General features: G+C 41.9%; 2 protein-coding genes across 2 annotated transcripts; one reads left to right on the forward strand and one right to left on the reverse strand.

Moving 5' to 3' along the window:
• Positions 1 to 190: 190 nt before the first annotated feature.
• sez6l2 (seizure related 6 homolog (mouse)-like 2) lies at positions 191 to 14,117 on the reverse strand. Its single transcript, XM_061090301.1, has 19 exons — positions 14,066 to 14,117; positions 13,244 to 13,324; positions 12,977 to 13,099; positions 12,666 to 12,881; positions 8,762 to 8,898; positions 8,218 to 8,410; positions 6,934 to 7,119; positions 6,664 to 6,847; positions 6,027 to 6,190; positions 5,235 to 5,429; positions 3,671 to 3,809; positions 2,963 to 3,159; positions 2,648 to 2,842; positions 1,746 to 1,940; positions 1,476 to 1,667; positions 1,123 to 1,161; positions 630 to 747; positions 396 to 507; positions 191 to 253 (listed from the first exon to the last, which is right to left on the reverse strand). Exons 2-19 carry the CDS (start codon positions 13,299 to 13,301, stop codon positions 224 to 226), a joined length of 2,673 nt encoding a protein of 890 aa, XP_060946284.1. The 5' UTR covers positions 13,302 to 13,324; positions 14,066 to 14,117; the 3' UTR covers positions 191 to 223.
• A 1,887-nt stretch (positions 14,118 to 16,004) lies between these two features.
• Positions 16,005 to 19,458, forward strand: asphd1 (aspartate beta-hydroxylase domain containing 1). The gene is made up of 5 exons (XM_061090756.1): positions 16,005 to 16,457; positions 17,050 to 17,256; positions 17,531 to 17,738; positions 18,461 to 18,574; positions 19,349 to 19,458. Exons 1-5 carry the CDS (start codon positions 16,005 to 16,007, stop codon positions 19,456 to 19,458), a joined length of 1,092 nt encoding a protein of 363 aa, XP_060946739.1.
• Positions 19,459 to 21,234: the final 1,776 nt, after the last annotated feature.

Below are 21,234 nucleotides of genomic sequence, written 5' to 3' on the forward strand. Positions count from 1 at the left end.
AAAATTGGATCGTGAAATAGGACCCATGTTTGGCAGACCACCCCGACACAAATAAAACACTTCCACCATTGATAAACCAGAGAGACAGTGGTGGTAAAACTGAGACACACTTTCAAATGATATGATAAAGGGGGGATGAGGCCTCAGAATATTAAGGAATTTGTCTTCCAAAATAATTAAATCTTTGTGTGGTTCTTAATTCTCACCAAAAACACATTCTCCTTTAAATGGACACCTCATACTCCCGTGTATCCTGCAATCAAAGTAAGAAACCGGTCAGATGAAAGAGAAGAAAAATACAAAGAACAAAGGAAATATCTTCAAATACATTTTCAGAAAGAAACAGAAGAGGATGGAAATATTTATAAATTACTGAAGGTATTAGTTTTTCTTACCCCTGCCTCGTACAGAGGGTTGTTGAAATCGGACTCGACCGTGATGGGACTGTAGGAGTGTGTGTGAGACAGAGACTTCCAGAAGAGCGGCTTCCATTCTAGTCTGCAGATGCTGAGGGTGAGAAAATAAAATGTCATGTCACCTCATGAATAAAGTCTGCAGCGCTCTCATCTTTGAAAAGTAAGACCTGTGTTGCTCTACAGCCGATATGGATGCACGTAAATGTTACTCACTTCGTGTAGTACATATAAATCCCTCCGATCAGGAGGATGACCAGGATGATCGGCAGAATTATTGCCAAAGCAATGTTCTCACTCAGGATCTGATGGGATGGCTCGAATGACTGAGACACTGTGAAATAATCGAAAGGTCGTCAGAAAAACAGGCTTCTGAAACAGAACATGTTTTCTTATTGGTGTTCAGACTGCATTATTGATTTGGTTATAAAACTAAAATGACAAAACATGAACAGTAGGCTGCTAATTCTGGAGAAAATACGTTTTCAATACATTAATACATAATATATTACATGTGATGACTTTAAGATGATGATTGCTCTTTTAATTGTCAGAGTTCCTGCGTTCAAAAATAACTGTGCACCACAGTGTTGTACTGAATATCACCACTAGATGGAACCAAACAGTGTTGCTGTGGTGGATGTATATATCACGTCTGAACAACATCAGATATTTTACACATCACAGATGAGCCAGAAACAGAAATCACCTTCTGATTTGTGATCATCCAGGAGCTCCTCATACGCCACTGTGTGATTCAATGAGTAAAAAGAGAAACAGAATGATTCATGACATATTGAATACCTTCAGGGTCCCAACATATTTATGTTCTCTTACAAAAACAATGGCAGGTAAAATCACATGTTTTGTAAGGTCACATTAACCTTTGACCTCCAAATTACAATCAGAGCATGTCACCTTCGCGACAACATGACGTCACAGTGACATTGACATTTCACGACAGAATCCTAAGCTGTTCTAAGACAACACCAAGCATAATAAACTGTTCATAGAAGGCCCAGGGGCAGAGCACTGTACAATATACAATGTTTTAGCTTTTACCTTTGCAGAAGGGTGGCGGGCTGTTCCACTGAGAGGGGTGTCCGGGAACACAGCTGATAATGACCTCCCCGATAAGTTCGTAGCCCTCGTAACAGAAGAAACGCAGCGTCTCTCCTGCCTGGTAGCTGTGTTTGTACAAGGTCTGATAACCGTTGTCTGGGACTCCGGGGTTAGGACACGGGTCATATTTCACTGTGGGGAACAGTCATGTATTTGAAGTTAATGTGACAGCGTGCATCATAAACGGTGGGGTTCAGTGATATCACTTACAGACACACTTCGGGCTGCGGTCACTCCATTTGGGTGTGCCGGTGTCTCGTCCGTGGCAGGAGATCTGGCTGGGGCCCTCCAGCTGGTAACCCTGGTTACAAGAGAAACGGACGACGGTTCCAACGGCGAACCCGGCTTCAGGGCGCACAGAGCGAGCACCGTTAACCACCTCTCCGGGATCGGGACACTGCTGGACTGTAGGGGACAGGGTGGGACACATGGCAGCATGAAACTTGATCCTGCAAGTGTTGTCCAAGGGAGAGTTTGACATTTTGCAAAATATTCTTTCTGGAGAAAGATTGTTTCCGCTGTAAATATCAAGTTGGAGCCAGTAGCTTATGTGGCTAACAGTTTCCCCCTGTTTCCAGTCTCTAGGCTAAGCTAAGCTAAGCAGCTGCTGGCACCAGATACACATTTACTGCACAAAGATCACAGATGTGCAGAGATCACCGATCTTTATAAAGATGGACGACATGACTGCGCCTCAAAAGTGTCCAAATCGCCACCTGGTGGCTGGCTGCAGCACAGGTCATGAATCCTGCCTCCTCCATGTTAGCTATTGGATCATGGGCCAAACTATAAAGTCAAAGTATACACATGGTTTCTGTCAGTTTAGGTTGTTCTTATCACACTGATGTTTGTTCAAGTGATTATGTTTCTGATAAGTTTGGTTTTAATTAGTTATTTAATGCTATAAAAAATAAGATGAAATGTCGTGATTGACAGCTGAGACCTGAGTGGTCGAGCGTGTTTATCTACGTGATCTCCCAACCGTGGCTCCACCCCCTGAATGCTAGTGCGCAGACTATATACTAACTTCATTTCTGGATGGTGGGAGCAAGTGGAGACATGTCGTTCATTCTTATTTAAAGTCTATGGGATTAATCCAATACTTGTCTCACCTTTAACACAAGTAGGTGGACTGCTGCTCCAGGACAGGTCCCACTGGCAGGTGATGATATCGGAGCCACTGATGTCATATCCTGGTTGGCACTGATAGGTCAGCACACTGCCTCTCATATGGGAGGTGTGGGACGAGCTGATCCAGCCAAACTCAATTTGAGGGGGGGTGGGGCAGGTGTCGTTTGGCTCCACCTCTGCATGAGACACAAACAGAGCAATCCATCTTGTCTTTCAAAGTGTCAGGCCTTGTTTGCCCTGTTGAATTTTGGCACAGACCTTTTCAAACGCCTACTATAGATATAAAGTCTACCTACCACGATACTGAATGAGGAATCCCTGACTCAGGATAAAACTGGAGTCATCCGCATCACTCTGAAACTGGATGGTGACCACTGACCCCCCTGACAGTAGCTGGAAACGCTCTCGCGACCCCAGGTACTGTCCGATCACGTGAGACATGAGATCGTGTCCATCAAAAACGGTCAACACGTCAGTGTGGCGGATATTAATGCTTTAAGAAGGAAAGACAAGAATACAACAAAGAGAAATGAAGTTAGGATTCAGAAACTGAATATAAGGCTACAACATGAAGCCATTTTTCTTTCTCTTTCTTTGAAAGTGATGTGATTCAATTAGCATATTTATAAACCATGAACAGTAAAACTTATCTTCATATTTAAATGTTAAAGTTCAACTTTCCTCAGATATTACACGTTGATGTACACACATAATGACTTAGGATCTATTAAACAGGTTAAATGGAAATTTGACATTAAAGCAATTCACTGGAAATCAATCCAATAAAGGGGGAAAGGATCTTAGCACATTCATATAACTGTGCCATCAAACTGCAACTGACATATAATATGTGATCATATGTTATCATTTGACAGCATGAAGCGATTATTCTACACAGTACTTGTACGATGGTGATAAAATTAGCATTTTAAGATTCCCAGAGTGTGAAACAAAAGGGTTTCATTAAAACACAATCGCCAAAAACTATTTATCGCAGCACTCACATCTGGACTTCGAGCAGAATGCGTTTGTCATCACTTCCATGGATCTGCCACACGCAGTCAAGCCCCTTGGAGTAGCTCTGGGGCCAATCAGGAGACAGGATGGTCCCTGCGGGCTCAGTCAACTCCCCTCCGCACAGAGCTGAAACGACCGAGGAGAGGAGAGACGCTGAGGTGAGGACGTGGACAGGGGGGGGGGATGAATGCACACAAACACTTTCACCCCTTGACAACAAACACAGCAGAGAGGAGCCAAATGCAAAGCTTCTGCCACATGTTTGTCTGTGAGAGTTGAAACATTTCATTTGACTCTGTGAAGGATCCTGTTGACTTCACATCCAATTCCAGGACTCGCTTCTCTCTTCCTATTAAAACCGAGGCAGGAAACTGTGAAACCGCAATCAGCCCCGGTTGGGGAGTGAATCCAGGATTGCTCACACAGACGTGAAAGAAAAGAGGATTAAGACAGAAACCTCCTACACACACTACTTTCATTCGAACTGTAACATTTATCAAAAACATGTCTGTGAGATGGTCTGGGGAGGAGAAGACCACCAGGACTCAACACTGGGAAACACATTTCCCTTGAGAGCAACCCTGCTTGGGTGATATCTATACATAAATCTGTATCTCTCTATAAATATATATATAACGCTCATCACAGACACAAGCTCTCCGCAGCCCTCCTCCATATGTTGACGCTCGAGACCCTGTTGAATACCTCTCACCTCTTCCTGCAGAGCACTCAAGCTAACGATGCCCACTTCCCTGTACCCCGCTGTGAATGAGCCACTTGTGGTTTTCACACACACACACATGCACCACGTATGTTTTTTAAAAGCTTGGGTGAAACTGTCACACCTGTGTTTTCAGCCCGTCACTGACCGAAGACCGTGACAGTTTCATATCCGCCACAGTCAAGGTGCTACTCTCAGTTTTCACAGCAGCAGATGACACAGACAGCTCGGCTGCAGCCTTCACACAGTCGACAACATCTTGATGCTCCGGGCACTCGTATCAACACAATTCAGTTTGAATATTGATAAAGAAAATTCCTTTGTCGCCCCATGCAATAACTTCCACAACTTGTCTTGTGGAAATATGGATTAGTTGCATATTTAGGTTGAATTTCTTCTTAGAAAAAGTCAATTATATTTAAATATAGATATATCTAGATAGATAGATAGATAGATAGATAGATAGATAGATAGATAGATAGATAGATAGATAGATAGATAGATAGATAGATAGATAGATAGATAGATAGATAGATAGATAGATAGATAGATAGATAGATAGATAGATAGATAGATAGATAGATAGATAGATAGATAGATAGATAGATAGATAGATAGATAGATAGATAGATAGATAGATAGATAGATAGATAGATAGATAGATAGATAGATAGATAGATAGATAGATAGATAGATAGATAGATAGATAGATAGATAGATAGATAGATAGATAGATAGATAGATAGATAGATAGATAGATAGATAGATAGATAGATAGATAGATAGATAGATAGATAGATAGATAGATAGATAGATAGATAGAGACTAACCTCTGCACACAGGTTCGCTGTCGTTCCAGTGGGGGCTGCTGGGGTCCACACACTCGATGGACCCTGAGCCTTGTTCCATGACGAAGCCCTGAGAGCAGGTGAAGGTCACAGTGGTGCCGAGCTGATACGTGATGTCACTACTGCTGAAGTTCCCATGGGGCATGTACGGCTCCCAGCAGTGCTCATCATCGAAAGCTAGAGAAACACAAGTAATAAGTCACATTATGTACAAGCATAAAGTGATCACAGAAAGTGGTTATTTATTACCGATATACATTTAGTTTATTCTAGTACTTGTTCTCCTGTTTGATCACATTAGGAAACCATATTCATTTAACTGATGTGGGAGCAGTTTAGCTTTTCGCTCGGTCTGACCTGAAAATCTTAAGCCCTCTTGGTGAGTAGAAGCCATAAGAGGCTAAACGCTGAAGCACTGAGCATCTTGGAGTCCTAAAATAAATCCCACTGAAGCGTCGGCAGACTGTGAGCACTCATGTGGCTCATTATGGCCCCATTACACACAACAACAAACTAATGGGAAAAAAGGCTAGTGCTTATTAAAGTCCATTCTCACTTAAGGTGTTATACATAGCATCAATGATTACACCTTATATAACTAAGTTACATAAGTTAACATGATTAGAAAGGTTGACCTTGAAAGGGATTTTTGGGGAACAAGTGATCACCTAAGAGGTTTTTGAGTAACTTGGTGGTTCTGGTGATTCTGGAAAATGGAAAAGACCTTGTGGTGGAGAATAAGGACACAGAGCTGAGTAGTTAAAAGAGTCTCACCCTCGTATCGCAGAGCCAGAAGCAGAGGGATGGAGGAAGAGTCCGCTGTGAGCTCCAGGTACAGCGTGGAGCTCTCGCTGAGCAACCCACGCTCCGGGACGTCATCCAGGTCTGAGTCGAAGAGCGGTGAAGACAGGGAACTGTTTCCACTGCGCACAATTAACCTGAGGAAGATGGAATCACAGAGACGTCCGGTGACGTGATGATGGATCACACCTCATGTATGAATGTGAATGTATATCAACAAATAAGGCAGAATGTTTAGAGCTAAACTGTTTTGTTTTGTTCTACTGTAAATAATGTTCTTTACTTTATCGTTTTAATAATTAAGAGCTTGTTTTTAAATTAGGATCGAAGTTCAAAGGCCTATTTTTCTTTTTTAGATAAACTGTTGTAGAAGCTGTGATAATGGGAAAGTACTTATTATATGGGCCTAATATGACAAAATGATAGTGGGTAGTGGGTGTGAGACATAAAAACAAAGCCAATTGAAGCTGGTTTGTGCATTTTATAGTGCAACCATAAAACTGGTTTCCAGAATGTTTTGATTTGTACTCAACGTGACCTTGAAAGCACAGTAGAAACAAACTGATTCTGTGACACACGACATGATGGAAACGCACAAGGGTCAACTTACTTATCATCATCTTCATCCAGTGCGATCCTCTCAAAGTGCAGGTGGAGCTTGTGTCCCTCTTTGGCTTCTATCAACCAGTGGCAGCTCAGGTTATTGACGTTACTGTGGTTGCTGACGGATGTCGGGGGTGGAGACAGGATTCGGCCCACTGTTGCATTACGTATCCAACCTCCACAAGACACAGCTGAAGGAAAAATATAACACCCTCAAGATTAGATTTTCCAAAATCCCAAACTGTCTCATTTAATTTGAATGTATGAGTTCACTGACCAACACACTGAGGTTCACGTGTGCTCCAGCGAGGCTGCGTCGTGTTGACACACGTGGAAACCTCGTGGCCACGAACCTGGAAGCCTGAATCGCAGTGAAAGTGCGCCTGACCTCCAGGATGGATGTCCGTCACTGTCACGCCGCCGCCCTCAGGAGACAGAGGGAAAGGGCAGGACAGCAGAAAGGCTGTTGATGTTGATGCGACAGGAAGGACGGGGAATTTAGTATGTGAAATGCAACACAAACACCGGTGAGTAAAGGATCTTCTCACAGTTTCAGTGTTTTCCGCTAATGGTCCTAAATGTTCTCATTGCGTATTGTGTGATTGTCTGTCTGCCAGCAACATCAAGCAAAATCTGCTGAACTAATGTTATTGAAACTCGGTGAAAGGATGTAGTATCTGCCAACAAAGAACTCATTTTTTGGAACAGAAAAGAAATTAAAACAGATCTTCATGAAACAAACCAGGCAGATTCAGGGGTTTGTTGTCAATGTGCAATTTGGTGCCGCTTCATTGAATCTAAAGGGAATATTTGGCCTTGGTCGTTCCACTGGGTGCTATCCTCATTACGTAAGGAGGCTATGTGTTCATCTGTGTTTGTTTATTTGTCAGTAAGATTACGCATAAAAGTAACTGAACGGATTGAGGCGAAACGAGGGAGAAGGATGTGGAAAGAACACTGCACAGGAAGGAACACTTAGAACAGATTGAATTTTGGTGCAGGTCTGGATCAGGGGGCGGATCCAGGAAATGTCTTTCACCTAGAATGTTGTTAGATTGGGCATTTGTCCACATTTTTGTGAATTTCACAAAAACAAATGTGAATATGCTTGTGATAAAAATAAAAAGAGCTAATATCTATGAACAGCTGAAATTTGGTGTAGACCTGGATAGTGATCTGGATTTGGAGAACCAAAAAAATTGTTTTTTTACTATGTCAATGCCTGTGTGTGTTGAAAACAGTTTGCAGAAGATGTTTGTGTTTATAGTTTATAAATATAGCATATTTGATGCAATACATATGAATCCAACATGGTGACAAAGTGGCCAATCAGCATTGGCAGAGGTACGAACTCTTTTCACCTGTCAAAATATTTCTGACCATTTATCTTTCCTTTCTATCGCTCGTGCAGAAACAGAGAGGAGGCAGGTTTTCATTCACAACACCTGATCTGATTAACAGTACTTGACTCATAAAGGGAAACATAGTTCAGTAAAATGACCCAAGTGTGAAACAAACAAGTAGATAATAACAGATGAGATATATCCGGTGCGGCCTTTACCTTGATAGTGGAGGCTGAACGTGCCGTGGTTGGTCTGTCGGAGACTGCGATAGTGGATGTACACCTGATTGGTTGTGCTGCGGATCACCTGACCCTCTCTCATCAGGGTCTCGTTGGCTAACAGCTCTGGCGCCGTGCCTCCGTGCCCCATGATCGTCAGAGTTTCTTCCTTGGACAGATTCACTTTTCTCACCTGGAGGGTAACAAGAAGAAATGATTGCGTGCGACCAGCTCTGGAGGGCGTTAGAGATCTGCAGCCTCAGACAGAATTAAGATACTGTGCTGGGTCTTCTCTCAATAAGGAGATTACGGGTTTTAAATTTTAACTTTAATTTTAACTTTCTGCTGAAGCTCTTTGCTAAATGTTACTACAGTTGTTATTAGTCCACCATTAAAAATTAGACACAGATTATATGTTTCAAACTTTGCATCTCTAGCAATTAGAGATGTGCACAATCCTCGATCTTAGTTTCAACCGATCTCTGACTATTTTAAAGATTTAAAGATGAATGTGTCTTGATTCTTCGGGGATAATGCAGCTTACCTGGATTTCCACGCCGTACCCTGCGTACACGGTGATGCTGTAGGTGCATTCCAGAGGGGCAAACGATGATGATGATGATGCCGGATCTGGTGACTCAACGACATCCTCCATCGCTGACAGAGTCGCATTGCACTGCACTGTGAAGAGAGGGAACGGTGGGAGAAGAAGAGAAGAATTAAAACTGTCAAGTAAATACGTTTTCAAAAAAAATGTCACTTCACTTGCTTTTTAGTAACAGGAGCATGATTCAGATTAATACTGTACATACGTTCATATTACACATATCTATTTTCTAGATACGCCGGTTTGTAATACTATTGTATATATATGTTTATAAAATGTTTTTCTTTTGTGTATTGTCTTCTTGCAGTAACTCACCACAGCAAATCCCTTCTGTAGCCTTTACTTGGCAATAAACCCCGATTCTGATTCGTAAATAAAGAGTTTCTGAGTGATGAGAGATCGATTTCTCCCCACCCCCCATTTGATATTTTCACAGTCTCTTTTCTCCCCCTTCAGAGCTCTGCGTTCACTCGCTGCACTGACAGCTTTGTAAAGGAGAGAGCGTCCCAGTAAACCTGGTATTTTTTGGTATAAGACTTTGTGCAGTCGTGTGCGGTTGAAAGCGTTCAGGGCCGTGAAGACGGCAGAGAGGTCACACTGTGTTGAGTGTGTCCTCACTCATCCCTCGCACACTGGGAAGCTACAGAGGATTCCTGTTCATAAGCAAACATGTAAAAGGGCGATGAGTTATTTTGCAAACCCGCCGCTGCGTGCTGATGGTTTATTCAAGGTTATGAATTAATTAAAGCATCTGTACATGTGCTTGATTTCACTGTTATAGGAAGTTTATTTGAAACTAGAGAGTGGAGATGGCCCACAGATGATTTATTAATGTATGTGGTCTGTTGTCTTTTGTTAGCTTTTCCTTTCTTTCCCACGTGTGTCCACTGCTGCTGTGATGTGTGCATTTCCTTTTCTTTTTTTTTGTATTACATGTTGGGAAAATATCCCCCTATTTATTTTTTGGGGAGAAAATGTCACAGAATTACAACTCGGTGTGAGGCAATTAACTTTCAACAACAATAACTACAATAATTTCATTTTAGATAATGTACTGTTGGAAGTAAGAAGCACAAATTAATTCAAAATTCAATGAAAAGAGGAAATCAGAAGTGTTGTGTACTAGTGAATATTGGCTGAATTGAATCACCGCCTTGGCTAAAGTGATGATGCATTGGATTTATTGACCACATTAGTGACTGAATCTGCTGCTATGCTTCTGCAAAATCGAATTATTGACCACTGCTTGTAACACAAACGGCGTCTGTGGAGGAAAAGCTTTTACAGACCATCTGTCAAACAGCGAAGAGAAAAACCTGAGGTAGAGGCATCATCACACAAATGTCTCTGCGTTGAGTCACACAAAAGAAGTTAAAGGAGATATTTGATGATTTCATAAATATCCTGATGAGAGAATTTATACTGTTTTTGATTATATTAAATGAATATGAGCAGTGATCTGGAGCTGGCAGCTGATTGGAATTCGTTTAGCTTAGAATAGTTAGAGTAAAGACTGTGGCTCTGATGTGCCAAAAGATTAAATATAACATTATCTGTGAAACTTATCTTACGGTGTAACTTCACAAGATGCTCCACATACATCATTTTAATTCAGGCAGCAGGATAATGTTCAGAAATTCCTCATCTGAAAAGAGATATAGCTCAAAATTATGAATTTATTCTTGTAATATAATGAATTCATCACCTCCACTAAGGAGCTGATAGGAGGTTTTCCTCTGCAATTGTGTATTTGAGAGTTAGCAGGATTACACAAATAAATCTGACATGTTTAGGGGACTGATATTTATGAGTCTGAGCAAATTGATCCAAATAAGAAAACTGGATGTAATGAATTTAAACATAGTTTCATAAGGGAACTGTTGGGCCTCGGGTTGAGGGATGCTCTTTAATGAGGACCCTTCTGGTTCTTGTAATATTATGACATGGTTTTCATAATATTTCCATATTATTCTCAAAATCTCAGATTTTTCATTTCCTTTGAGTCATAATAGAAGGGACTACTTCCTGGCATATCACCCCGATGTAACAATATGGTTTTTACTGCAAATTAGAATTTACATGTTAATTATAGAGTTTTGCTTTATCCTGAAACCAGTCTTTATTCTGAGTTAAGCTAATCAGTTTCCGGTTGCACTTATCGTCTTTAACCTGGACCTTAAAGTACCATATTTTGCTATGTCTAACTATCCGTTTAAGGTACGATCCAGTTGCCATGACGAGTGTGAACATCTCTGAGACATTATCGCACTATATCTGGAAAGCGATTTTACAAAGGATTGAAATCAGGATACCCGGTAAAGGAGAAAAAGATCCTTGAGGAAGCAAATGACACACACACACACACACACACACACACACACACACACACACACACACACACACACACACACACACACACACTCAACTCACTGATCATTCATCTTGTGTGACATGTCTGTTGCCACATCTGGTGTAAATCAGCTGCACCCCCCTCCCCTCCTCCTCCTTCAATCACATCTCCTTAATTCTCATTTGTCGCTATCGCTGTTTAAGTCTCATCAACCTTCAGAGGCGCGCAGGCATCTGAGCAAAAGGAAACGCTGTAACGTTGTCTCACTTGAGTGCATTTCTAACACTCATTCATACAGGATGCCACCGCCACCAGCCCCGATTAGTATTCTGCTCATGACTGCGATGTTGACTGACTCCCGCTGATTTGTCAAATTAATACTACTCTCTATTACAATATTAAGACAATAAGAGTTGCCGATGGTACAGGTTCGACTGGCTGCTCTTCGTTCTGTTGACAAATTGTTTTCATGTTCACGGATCAACTTCCATTTGTTTGCAGTAATAATGACTCAAAGACAGCAGAATTATTTCAGATTTTATTGTCAAGATCCTACAGAACTTTTCATGGGCACAAAGTCAATCCGGAGAACACAACCAGTGAATGTGTCTCAGGACTATAGACATGTAACTGTTCCAGATACTAGTCTGAGCCTCTCTTGTGTGTTTTACCTCACTGGTTACAAAGCATATAGTATAAAGTACAAAGTTATAAGTCTGCTTCTCTTCTCAGCCATTAACCTTATTCTGTGTTGCTAATATATGTTTAGAAGGTAATAGATTACCAGGTTATCCGGCTACATGACTTCTACTAAGGAGCAGGTCATGCAACATGTGCATCTCTTTTCAATCGTCTGCGTCACAGATGTAAATGTCCATACAAGACATATTACTGATACATCTCGCACCATCAAGCAGGAAAGCAGAAGAGCACTTTGTTATCTTCGTCACCGTTCATTCCTCTGAGGTGTTTCATCCTGAAATACAAACGTAGAGGAAGCATTTTTTAAAGAAAATGGACCAGAGGCATCAACAAGTATGTCTGCACTTAAAATAATGATCGCTAACATTTTTCCAATGTTAGCAGTGAGCTTTACAACCAAAAATACTGGCTACTGAATATTCTACTTCACAGGCAGCTATGTTGACTCCACAGCCTCTTTTTTTTATGTCATGAAGTTGTTTAAGACAAACATAAAACACATGTGCATCTTTTTTCTGTAAGTAATTCACATTATGAAGTAGCCAGTGGACTTATGTGGAATATATTAGGACTGTTTGGTGTTACCTTGTCTGTCAAGCCATCTTCTTGTTCTTCAGAGGGAGGTAGAGAAATGACGGAAGTCGCCACACGGAGTCAAAGTGATTCAGTTGGAACTTCTTGTCATTGCGGCCCCCGGCAAAGTCTGAGCATCTCTGATTCCACAGGTGAAATGCAATCATATCCCCCCCCCACAGCAAGAATACACGACCCCTAAGGTCAAACCAGTACCTGGCATGTGCATCGTGGTTATGGTGGTTGTGGTGATCAGAGTGGTGGTTGTCTCCTCCTCTATGGGCAGCAGAGACAGGCTGTGCCTTGATCCTGTCTGGCCGGCAGCAGAAGAGGAGCTTAAAGCCGTGGTGAGGAGTCCTGGTGACATGGCTGTCGCTGCCGACTCGCTGCGCCCGAGTCCAGGCACAGCTTGCGTCGGGTTTGTGGTCGTACCTGCAGAGTTAGGTCAATTAAGTGTGTGTCATTTCCAATGAACAATAACCCACATTGTGGTGTAGCTGTAGAAATGAAGGCCTGTCTTAGTGTACCTGCTGCTGCAGAAGCTCGTCCTAAGTACTCCTTACTCTGTAGGGCAGCGTGGATCAGGTCAGCTGGTGAGTCTGGGGCTAATGTTGGGGGTGCATCCGGCTCAGGAGTCATAAAGCGCATTCCTGAAATAGCCAGGTATGCGCAAAAAAACAAAATGACAACAAATGTGGTCAGGATGACATGTGCACAGAGAAGAAGTGTGTTGTTTGGGATTGAAAAAGTCTGTATTAGCCTATGAGTGTTGGAGTATTAGCCAACACACTTACCTGAGACAAGGTGCATCATGGTGACGTACAGCATCACGGCAAAGCGTGTGAACCCCATGGCTTTGGATGGAACTGAATGACCTGAGAAGGTTAAAGTGAGCAGACTGATCAGAGATTATTAACAATGTAAATAGATCAATCACAGTATCTGGGAGGCTGCGGCCATGTGGGTGCATGCATTAGTATTTTACAATTACTGCAGGAGACACTGCCTTGTGGTAATGAATTATCTGTCATATCAATTATTCTCACGCAATTCCCCTGCTGATCATATGTTTACACCACACAGGCCACAATGACTCGCATCAGAGGAGCATTGCGATGTGAAACTGTTCCACCGATATGGAAAAAAAATGTCAGTTCACCCAATGCAGGGGAAATGAACAGCATTTTAATACAAGTCATATTTTTACACGGCGTGATGTTAAACATGCAGGACCCCTCATCCCCCCTCATCGTGCATCTTCTCCCCCAAACCTGCAACAACATGCCCGGGAAAAAAAAAATGCGCTATTCCAAAAATCCAGCAAAGGAGACACCCCCCCACCCCCACCCCCCCCCTCTCCTCCCACCGCAGGTCCAGACTCTCAGAGCTGGATCAAGCATCAACCTGTTAATGGAGCTCAGTCTAAAGGCTCCTCCGCTGCTATTCGAGGCGTTTCCTCAGTGAAAATCCCGGTGTGTGACAAAATGATGGGGCTATGCGAGGCAGCATCACACGCACCTCCCCCGGCCCTCTTTGTGCAGATTTGATTTTTTATCATTTTGGCACAACCAGTAGCGCATGAGTTCCAATTTCTGCAGCGCTCCCAGGGGTCTTACCTTTGTCCTCCAGGCTGCGTCCCGTCCTCTCCCTCCCGGACTGTGTCCTGTTGCTTTCGGATCCGACTCCACGGCGGCGGGGCTGCTGCTGCTGCTGCTGCTGCTGCTGCTGCTGGTGCGATGCCCCTGTAGCTGGTTGCCGTGCGCTTGACGCATTCGCCTGCGATGTGAGGGCATTTGCACTGAGGTGTCGGGCGCCCCCTAGCGGCAGCTGGCTGCGGCTGCAGCGGTGCACATTTTGTCTCCAGCGGGAGGAGCTGTCCAGCGGCTCGGTGCTGAAGTGAGTCCGACGCAGCGCTGCACGCTTCATTCAAGGTAACGACACAGCGGCTGGATCGAGACTCTGTCCTCATTGTGAAGGTCTGCATGTGTTATAGGAGATGCGTGGGGGTGTGGTGGGATGGGGTGGGGGGGTGTTTGTGTTGACATGAATTGCGGACATTGAGAGAGGCGAGCTGTGCGGGCTGGGGTGGGATGGGGTGGGCTGGGGTGGGCTGGGGTGGGCTGGTGCGGGACAAACAGGAGCCATGGATGCTCGAGCGGTGCACGGTTTGAAGAGGCTGCCCTGAGGTGTCTGTTCCCGCGGACGACACAGTATCATCGCCTGATGTGTGTTATTGAAGCAGAACGAATCCGCTGGAATAAGCCTATTAGGAGAGAGCCCTCCCACCTTCAACACACGCACGCGGGCGACCAAACGTGCACGCCCCCCAAATCCCCCTGGCATGCTCTGTTAATTTCAGATTTGCTCCAATGTTCCGAACTTTTGAACGTATACACAGAATTACTCACGTGATGTTAATATGTTATGATTATCTTGTGCCGCTTGCAAAATTTGTCGTGATTCCTTTTATATTTTATGTAAAGAACTTTGAATTGCCTTATTGTTGAAACTTGCTAAATCAACTTGCCTTGCCTATTATAATATAGTATAATATTGTTATTTGTTTCATTATTATTATTACATTCCTCAACCAAGTGCTGGGTATTAGGGCAGGAATCACAATTAAACACAATCAAATAAGATATTAGATATGGTGGTATAGGTTGATTGATTACGGACATCACAAAGAAACAAATATTGTCAGTATTAGCTGCCAAAAATAATAATTATAATAAAAAAATAACAAACTTTATCTGTATAGCACCTTTTGAAACACATTTAGAGCAAACAATAATAATCAATTTACATGCAATTAGAAGAATACACAGAGCTCAAATAGAACGTTATAAAAGGATTAAAATAGTTGGTTAAATCAGAACCGGGAGAAACCACATTAATAAAAATACGTCTCAAATAGAGATTTAAAGGGGATGAGGAGTTTGCCTGGTGGATCTCCTCAGGAAGCTCGTCCCAAAGAGTGGGAGCCCTAACAGAAAAGGCCCGTTAACCTCTGGATAATAAGTTTTGTGGCACGTCATCGCATGACTTCAGAATATTGCCTGCAGCGAAAGCTTTAGTTACATCCATAGCTCGTTCTCTGAGGGGGCATTGGTCAGGAGATACATAACATGAAGTCAGTGTCAGTGGAAACTAAACCAAAGGGTCAGTCACTCTGGTAAGATGTCCTAATTTCCTCCAAGTGCATGCTGGGATTAACGGAAAATAAATAAATGAATGAGTTTGCTCTCTGTGACCTTTGTGGCAAACTGAGGCTCTCGTCTCCATAACACGGTCTGACGTTGAAAAGCCCCCAAAGACGTCTTACTTCAGTTTCTGTTGTGCAAATGAAAAACAAAGTCCCACAAAATAAAAACATCACCATCAAGGCGAATAGTGCAAAGTCACCTTTGAAATTAGATTTCGTTTCGGTAGAAAAATTGTTTTCTGAGATTGCTTTGAAGTTTTTTTTCCCTCCATATTACACATGTATATGGATCTCTGTAATCTCTTCATCTTTTTCTGTCTCAGTATTTCAGTGTCGCACCAATCGAAAGGATGCACTGGTCTATGAGCACACTACCCATGCCGCTCTGTGTTGAGCTGGGTGTCCATTCTCTGAGTGGCCTTCTGTGGACTCTCCTGCTCCTGTTTCTATGGCACTGTTACCGGATGGGCTCCGACCTGCCAATCCCAGGTCACGCACATGCCGGAAAGCTTAAGTCAGGCTCAAGGCGGTCCATGATGTCCCGCGGCGGTAGCTGCGCTGGAACAAAGTGCAGCGCACGATCCAAGCTGTTGAGAAGTGATCAAATTACTCCCTTCATTCCGATGGAGACAGAGGAGGACGAGGAGCAGGGACAGGGTTACCTCACCCCCGTGCTGAGTCACGCCTTGTTCCCAGCTCAGGCATCTGCAGAAGCCAAAAAATTGTATGCGGCACTACAAGAGTACGCCAAACGCTACAGTTGGGTGGGCATGGGTCGCATTCACAAGGGCCTCCGTGAGCAGGTACATCTTGTTTATATAGGTTTTTATATTTTATATGTATTGCAATCAGTTCCATCGTGGTCATACACTGTTTTCTTGGCATAAGTAACTGAATACTGCTGTGCAAAAGCAGGAGTCCTAACATCTTATTGCCCTTTGAAGGAGGTTATATTTTCACCCCTGTGTTTATTTGTGTGTAAGCACGATTACACAACAACAACTAAATTGATTATTATGAAACTTGGCGGAAGGATTTGGTTTGGGTCTGGGAAGACACCAGTACATTTTGATGCAGATCCGGATCAGGGGCTGATCCACGAAGGTTTTTTCACATTCACCTTCATTGCGAGACTTTATTTTTTCCAACATTTTACAGTTTTCCCAGACAGTAATTCATGGACCTTGATGAAAGAAAAATCGGACACATTTAGGGAACTGATTTCTATGAGTGTGAGCGGCTTGATTGATTTCAGGGGACTGTTGGGCCTTGGAAGAGATATGCGCTCTCCTGGGTGTCGTTCTAATATGAAAATGTTGTTATCAAAGGATAAACAGCAGAGAAAGTAAACATTGTCGAGAAATACTCATTCTCCCTTTTCCGTCTTCACTGAAGGTTCAACTAAATGATCACTCTGCTATACAGAAGCCTCATCTCTTCTTCCTGCCAGATGTCCCAAGTGTTCCTTTCTTCCCACGTGATGCTCATCGACATGACATTGAGGTCTTGGAAGCCAGCTACCCTGTAATCTTAGCTGAATTCCAAACTGTTTCCCAGCGGGGCATTGACTCAAAACTAGGTTGGACCAGTCTGGGTCCAAAGGTAAACGATTAAATCTTTTGGGGCAACTATGAGAAAAGAGCAATCCAAGAAACATTTCCATCCTTTTTATCAAAATCTTTGGAAAGAAGCTGCTTTTCAAGTTTCTGAACGACATTACTGTTTTCTTAGATATCAAAATACTTAAAATATCCCCCCAAAAATAATTATTCAATCCATTAGCCCTGATATCATTAAGTGTAGAAATTGACTGCGCTGGATCTATGCTGATGTATCAATCTTATTTGAATCTAATTGGGATCATTGCCTCTTTCAGGGCCAGGCAGTGTTTCCCTTGTACAGTTCTGGCATCTGTGTGGCAGGAAACTGCCGCTCTTGTCCCTGCACATACCGCACACTTCTCTCTCTACGAACGTTCATAAATAGCAACTCATTGGGATCTGCTGGATTCTGGCTGCTGGGACCCGGAGCTACGCTGGGGAGTTCGTACGGCCCCACCAACACACGTCTCCGCTGTCATCTGGGTGAGTAAAACAATCACACTTTTATCTGCATTTACCTGCATCTGGCTCTTCCAATCAGAATCTGGCGTTAGTTTGATAATCATGCCAATGCTTCACACAGTATAATGAATGTGTTGCAATGCACTCGTGCAGTATTAGCTCCAGATCAGAAAGAAATGAACATTATATGATCACATTATATACATTATATAAAATCAAAACTATAATTTGCCATTCTCTGAGTCGGTAGGAGAACCCGAATCCACTGAAGGGTTTTCCTCGACTGATAATATAAGTGATTACCTGCTACAGGGGCGAGTGCCTTGGCTGTCAAAAGGGTTAATTCATATGCCAGTTACTGCCCATAGCAGGATTCTGAGTGCCAGGCACTTTATAACAAAACATTACAGACAAATCAGGGCTCCATCAAGGTTATTCATAGTAATTAGTATTATTTATTCAGGTCAGTTTACTGTGGGGCACCTTGGAATTATACTGATGCTACTAATAAATTGTTGTTTGACGTTAATTCAACTAAAAAGCCCAGAAAAATAAGCCCATGCAACACTAAACCATTGCATAATGTGGTACTTTGTGGGTCAAGGTTCTCCTCAGCCCATTTTTGTGCTATCATCTGTCTGGATATAATCCTCTCAGTTTTAAACATAGACAGGACCGGAGTGCACGCCCTTCTTAGCTGATGGAAAACATGATATGTTTAAAAAGAGATTTCACTTTTGTAGGTCTGCAGACTCCACCGCTGTGTGAGCTGGTGGTGGGAGGGGAGCCGCAGTGCTGGTCAGAGGGGCACTGCCTCCTGGTCGACGACTCGTTTCTCCACACTGTCTCCCACAAGGGTCAGTGAAACACAAATGCTTTTGGAAAACAGATTTTACTGTAATTTATTGTATTTCTGGCCATTTATTGGTTTAAAAATGTAACAGATAATTGGTCTAATTGTGGTATAGGAAATTAAAGATTTTATCGATAAATGTTCAGTTTGTAGGGTTTAATACAACCAAGTAAATGCCCCTCACCTTCCGAGCATGTAGGAGGACAAACAGCGATGTTCAGTAAATACACAAAAGGCCCTCTGTGTTTAGTTTCCCCGTTGTGGGTTTCTGCATAAATATGGTCAAGCAACATTTAGAGGACTCACTCCCAATAAAAGACTAATTCAAAGGTAATGAAAACACAGCTTTTGCTAAGTTTATAGGAACGAAACACATGATCATTTTATATTTACATTTATATTCCATACACTCAACCTTTAATTTCCCTCTGATTTCAGCTCTTACAGCTTCCACCAAAGGGGTTATGTTTTTAATGTTGTCTGTTTGTGTGTTAGTAGCATGTTGATGCAAAAAACACTGAACCAATTTTCTTGAAACTTAGAGGTGGAGGGAATAAATGGGCCAGGGAAGAAGCCATTAACTTCTGGAACCGATAGGATTAAAGGGTCAGATCAAGGAATTATCTTTCACTTTCTTTAACCTTGTGAGATTGGGAGTTCATTTTCTGCAACACAGACTCTCAAGAATTGTTTTGCTCCATTTGATGAGTTGCTCCCAAGGGATGAATCTGAACGACTGCTCATTTTTAACTAACTGAGTGTGCGTCTATTTGTCAAGGTCCCTCAGATGCCGGACCGCGCGTCATTTTGAGCGTGGACCTCTGGCATCCAAATGTGGCTGCAGCCGAGAGACAAGCTTTGGACTTCATGTTCAGCCCCGACTTCTGAACTTCCAACAGACAACATCCAGGGGATGCCTTACTTTAGCCCCGGTTGTTGTGGGTCATCTTGCATCTAATTCAGTTTGAAGGATCACTGTGTGAGTTTTGCCCTCAGAATTACACAAGCCATTAGCCACGCTTTCAAAAGATGTTGGATTTATGGTCTACACCAGGAAGTGCCACCTGAATGCATTGTTGATGGATGATGTGAGACAATGCTACTGTACATGCTTGACAGTCTGGCTGCAAACTATAAACTTACAGCATTTGAAAGCACAAAGAGATCTAACCTAAGAAGAGCAGAATTAGTCCTAATTATTTTAAATATTACATTATATTGACTATCATGTACTATGCTAATGAATGCTACTTGCATGAAACCTGTATCTGTCATGATTGTTTGAAGCTGCTGATGCATGCACTGATGCCTTCAGGAGAAGAGGCCGTCATTTATTTTGAAATATATGTAGATTACTATCTATGTGTCAACCAAAAAACTGTGAAAAATCAAAATCGTAAATGAAAAATATTTCAACTTATTTTTGTTTTCCGAAATGAATGCCAAAAATATATAAAACCTTTGCATACTGTGGTTATTCTTTCTCTTCCTACTATTCTCTCTGTGGGCACTTACATGTTTCTTTATAAAAATATATATTATTACAGTTGGTGGGTTTGTTTGTGGTTTAATTATTATCCAACATGAAAAGATAAGGGTTTTTGTCAATTAAAATTTTCTTGGAATCCAAATAAATGGAAAAGCAAATAAATCCATATTGACTCTGTGTAAATATAAATGTTGTGAAAGGGTTGAAAATATATACAATGCATGAGTAAAGGGAAGGTCGATATGTGGATTTACAAATACCAAAAGGGAAATACAGATAAAGAATGTAAATAAAGAGCAGAGCTGATTGTCCTGTACGATAAATAGTGCACCTTTATGAGGAATTTCATTATTTTAATCTGATTGAGAAAAGTAAAATTAATATACATTTATTAGGAAATACTGCACAGTGATTATTAGGCTTGTTAAAACGATAAAATGAAACCTGATTAAACGTATTTAATTTATTGTTTTGAAAAAGAAAATTTTTCTTTTAACATACATTTGTTGTGAAAAGAACTTTTGATTTAAACACACTACAACATATTAAGGGGAGAAAGACATGGGTCCCATAGCCCAATTTTTTGCGTTACTTTTTCAGTCAGCAGATGAGAATTAGTCTGTCGATTTTTGTCTTATCTGCCATCTGTTCAGATGAGGGTCCCATGATGAGGATTACACCGGCTGAACTAATCCATCCCATGAGACAGATTATTCCTGAGATTGTTTAGTTGTATGTGCTCCATGTTATCACATGATGTATGATTTGTCTGACACTGGACCACAATGAGGTGTGGAGGATTTAAAGAGAGCAAACATTTAAAAAAAGGATTCTTGCATTCATCTTTAATATTACAATGTTAAATCGTACCATGATCATAACTAATTCATTTAATTAGGCATTACGTTGTTTAATATCTTGTGCTCAAGCTATATTTCGTTTTTTTTTCAGCAGCTGTATGTCAACGCCTTGTTCATATTATAAACATTCATCACAAAGTCAATGTTCGACAATTTTTTATATGTTGTTCTTTTATTACGCAACAGCTTTAGCAGCATCAGAGGGATTATTTTCATTAAAAGATGTCACACGAACAGAGTGGCCGGAAAATACATTTCGTCTTATTATAACTTCTATTATTATTATTATTATTATTATTATATAAATCTGCTTGG

The sequence above is a fragment of the Limanda limanda genome, chromosome 17, assembly GCF_963576545.1.
Source record: "Limanda limanda chromosome 17, fLimLim1.1, whole genome shotgun sequence".
In the NCBI taxonomy this organism is placed as follows: Eukaryota; Metazoa; Chordata; class Actinopteri; order Pleuronectiformes; family Pleuronectidae; genus Limanda; species Limanda limanda.

Coding starts and splice junctions, on each gene's coding strand:
- sez6l2 (XM_061090301.1), bottom strand. CDS start 13,301: ATGGGGTTCACACGCTTTGCCGTGATGCTGTACGTCACCATGATGCAC. Junction 6,848..6,933: donor ACGTGAACCTCAGTGTGTTG/GTCAGTGAACTC, acceptor TTTTTCCTTCAG/CTGTGTCTTGTGGAGGTTGG. Junction 3,160..3,670: donor ATTCTGCTCGAAGTCCAGAT/GTGAGTGCTGCG, acceptor TCCTTCTTAAAG/CATTAATATCCGCCACACTG.
- asphd1 (XM_061090756.1), top strand. CDS start 16,005: ATGCACTGGTCTATGAGCACACTACCCATGCCGCTCTGTGTTGAGCTG. Junction 17,257..17,530: donor GGACCAGTCTGGGTCCAAAG/GTAAACGATTAA, acceptor TGCCTCTTTCAG/GGCCAGGCAGTGTTTCCCTT. Junction 18,575..19,348: donor CCACACTGTCTCCCACAAGG/GTCAGTGAAACA, acceptor CTATTTGTCAAG/GTCCCTCAGATGCCGGACCG.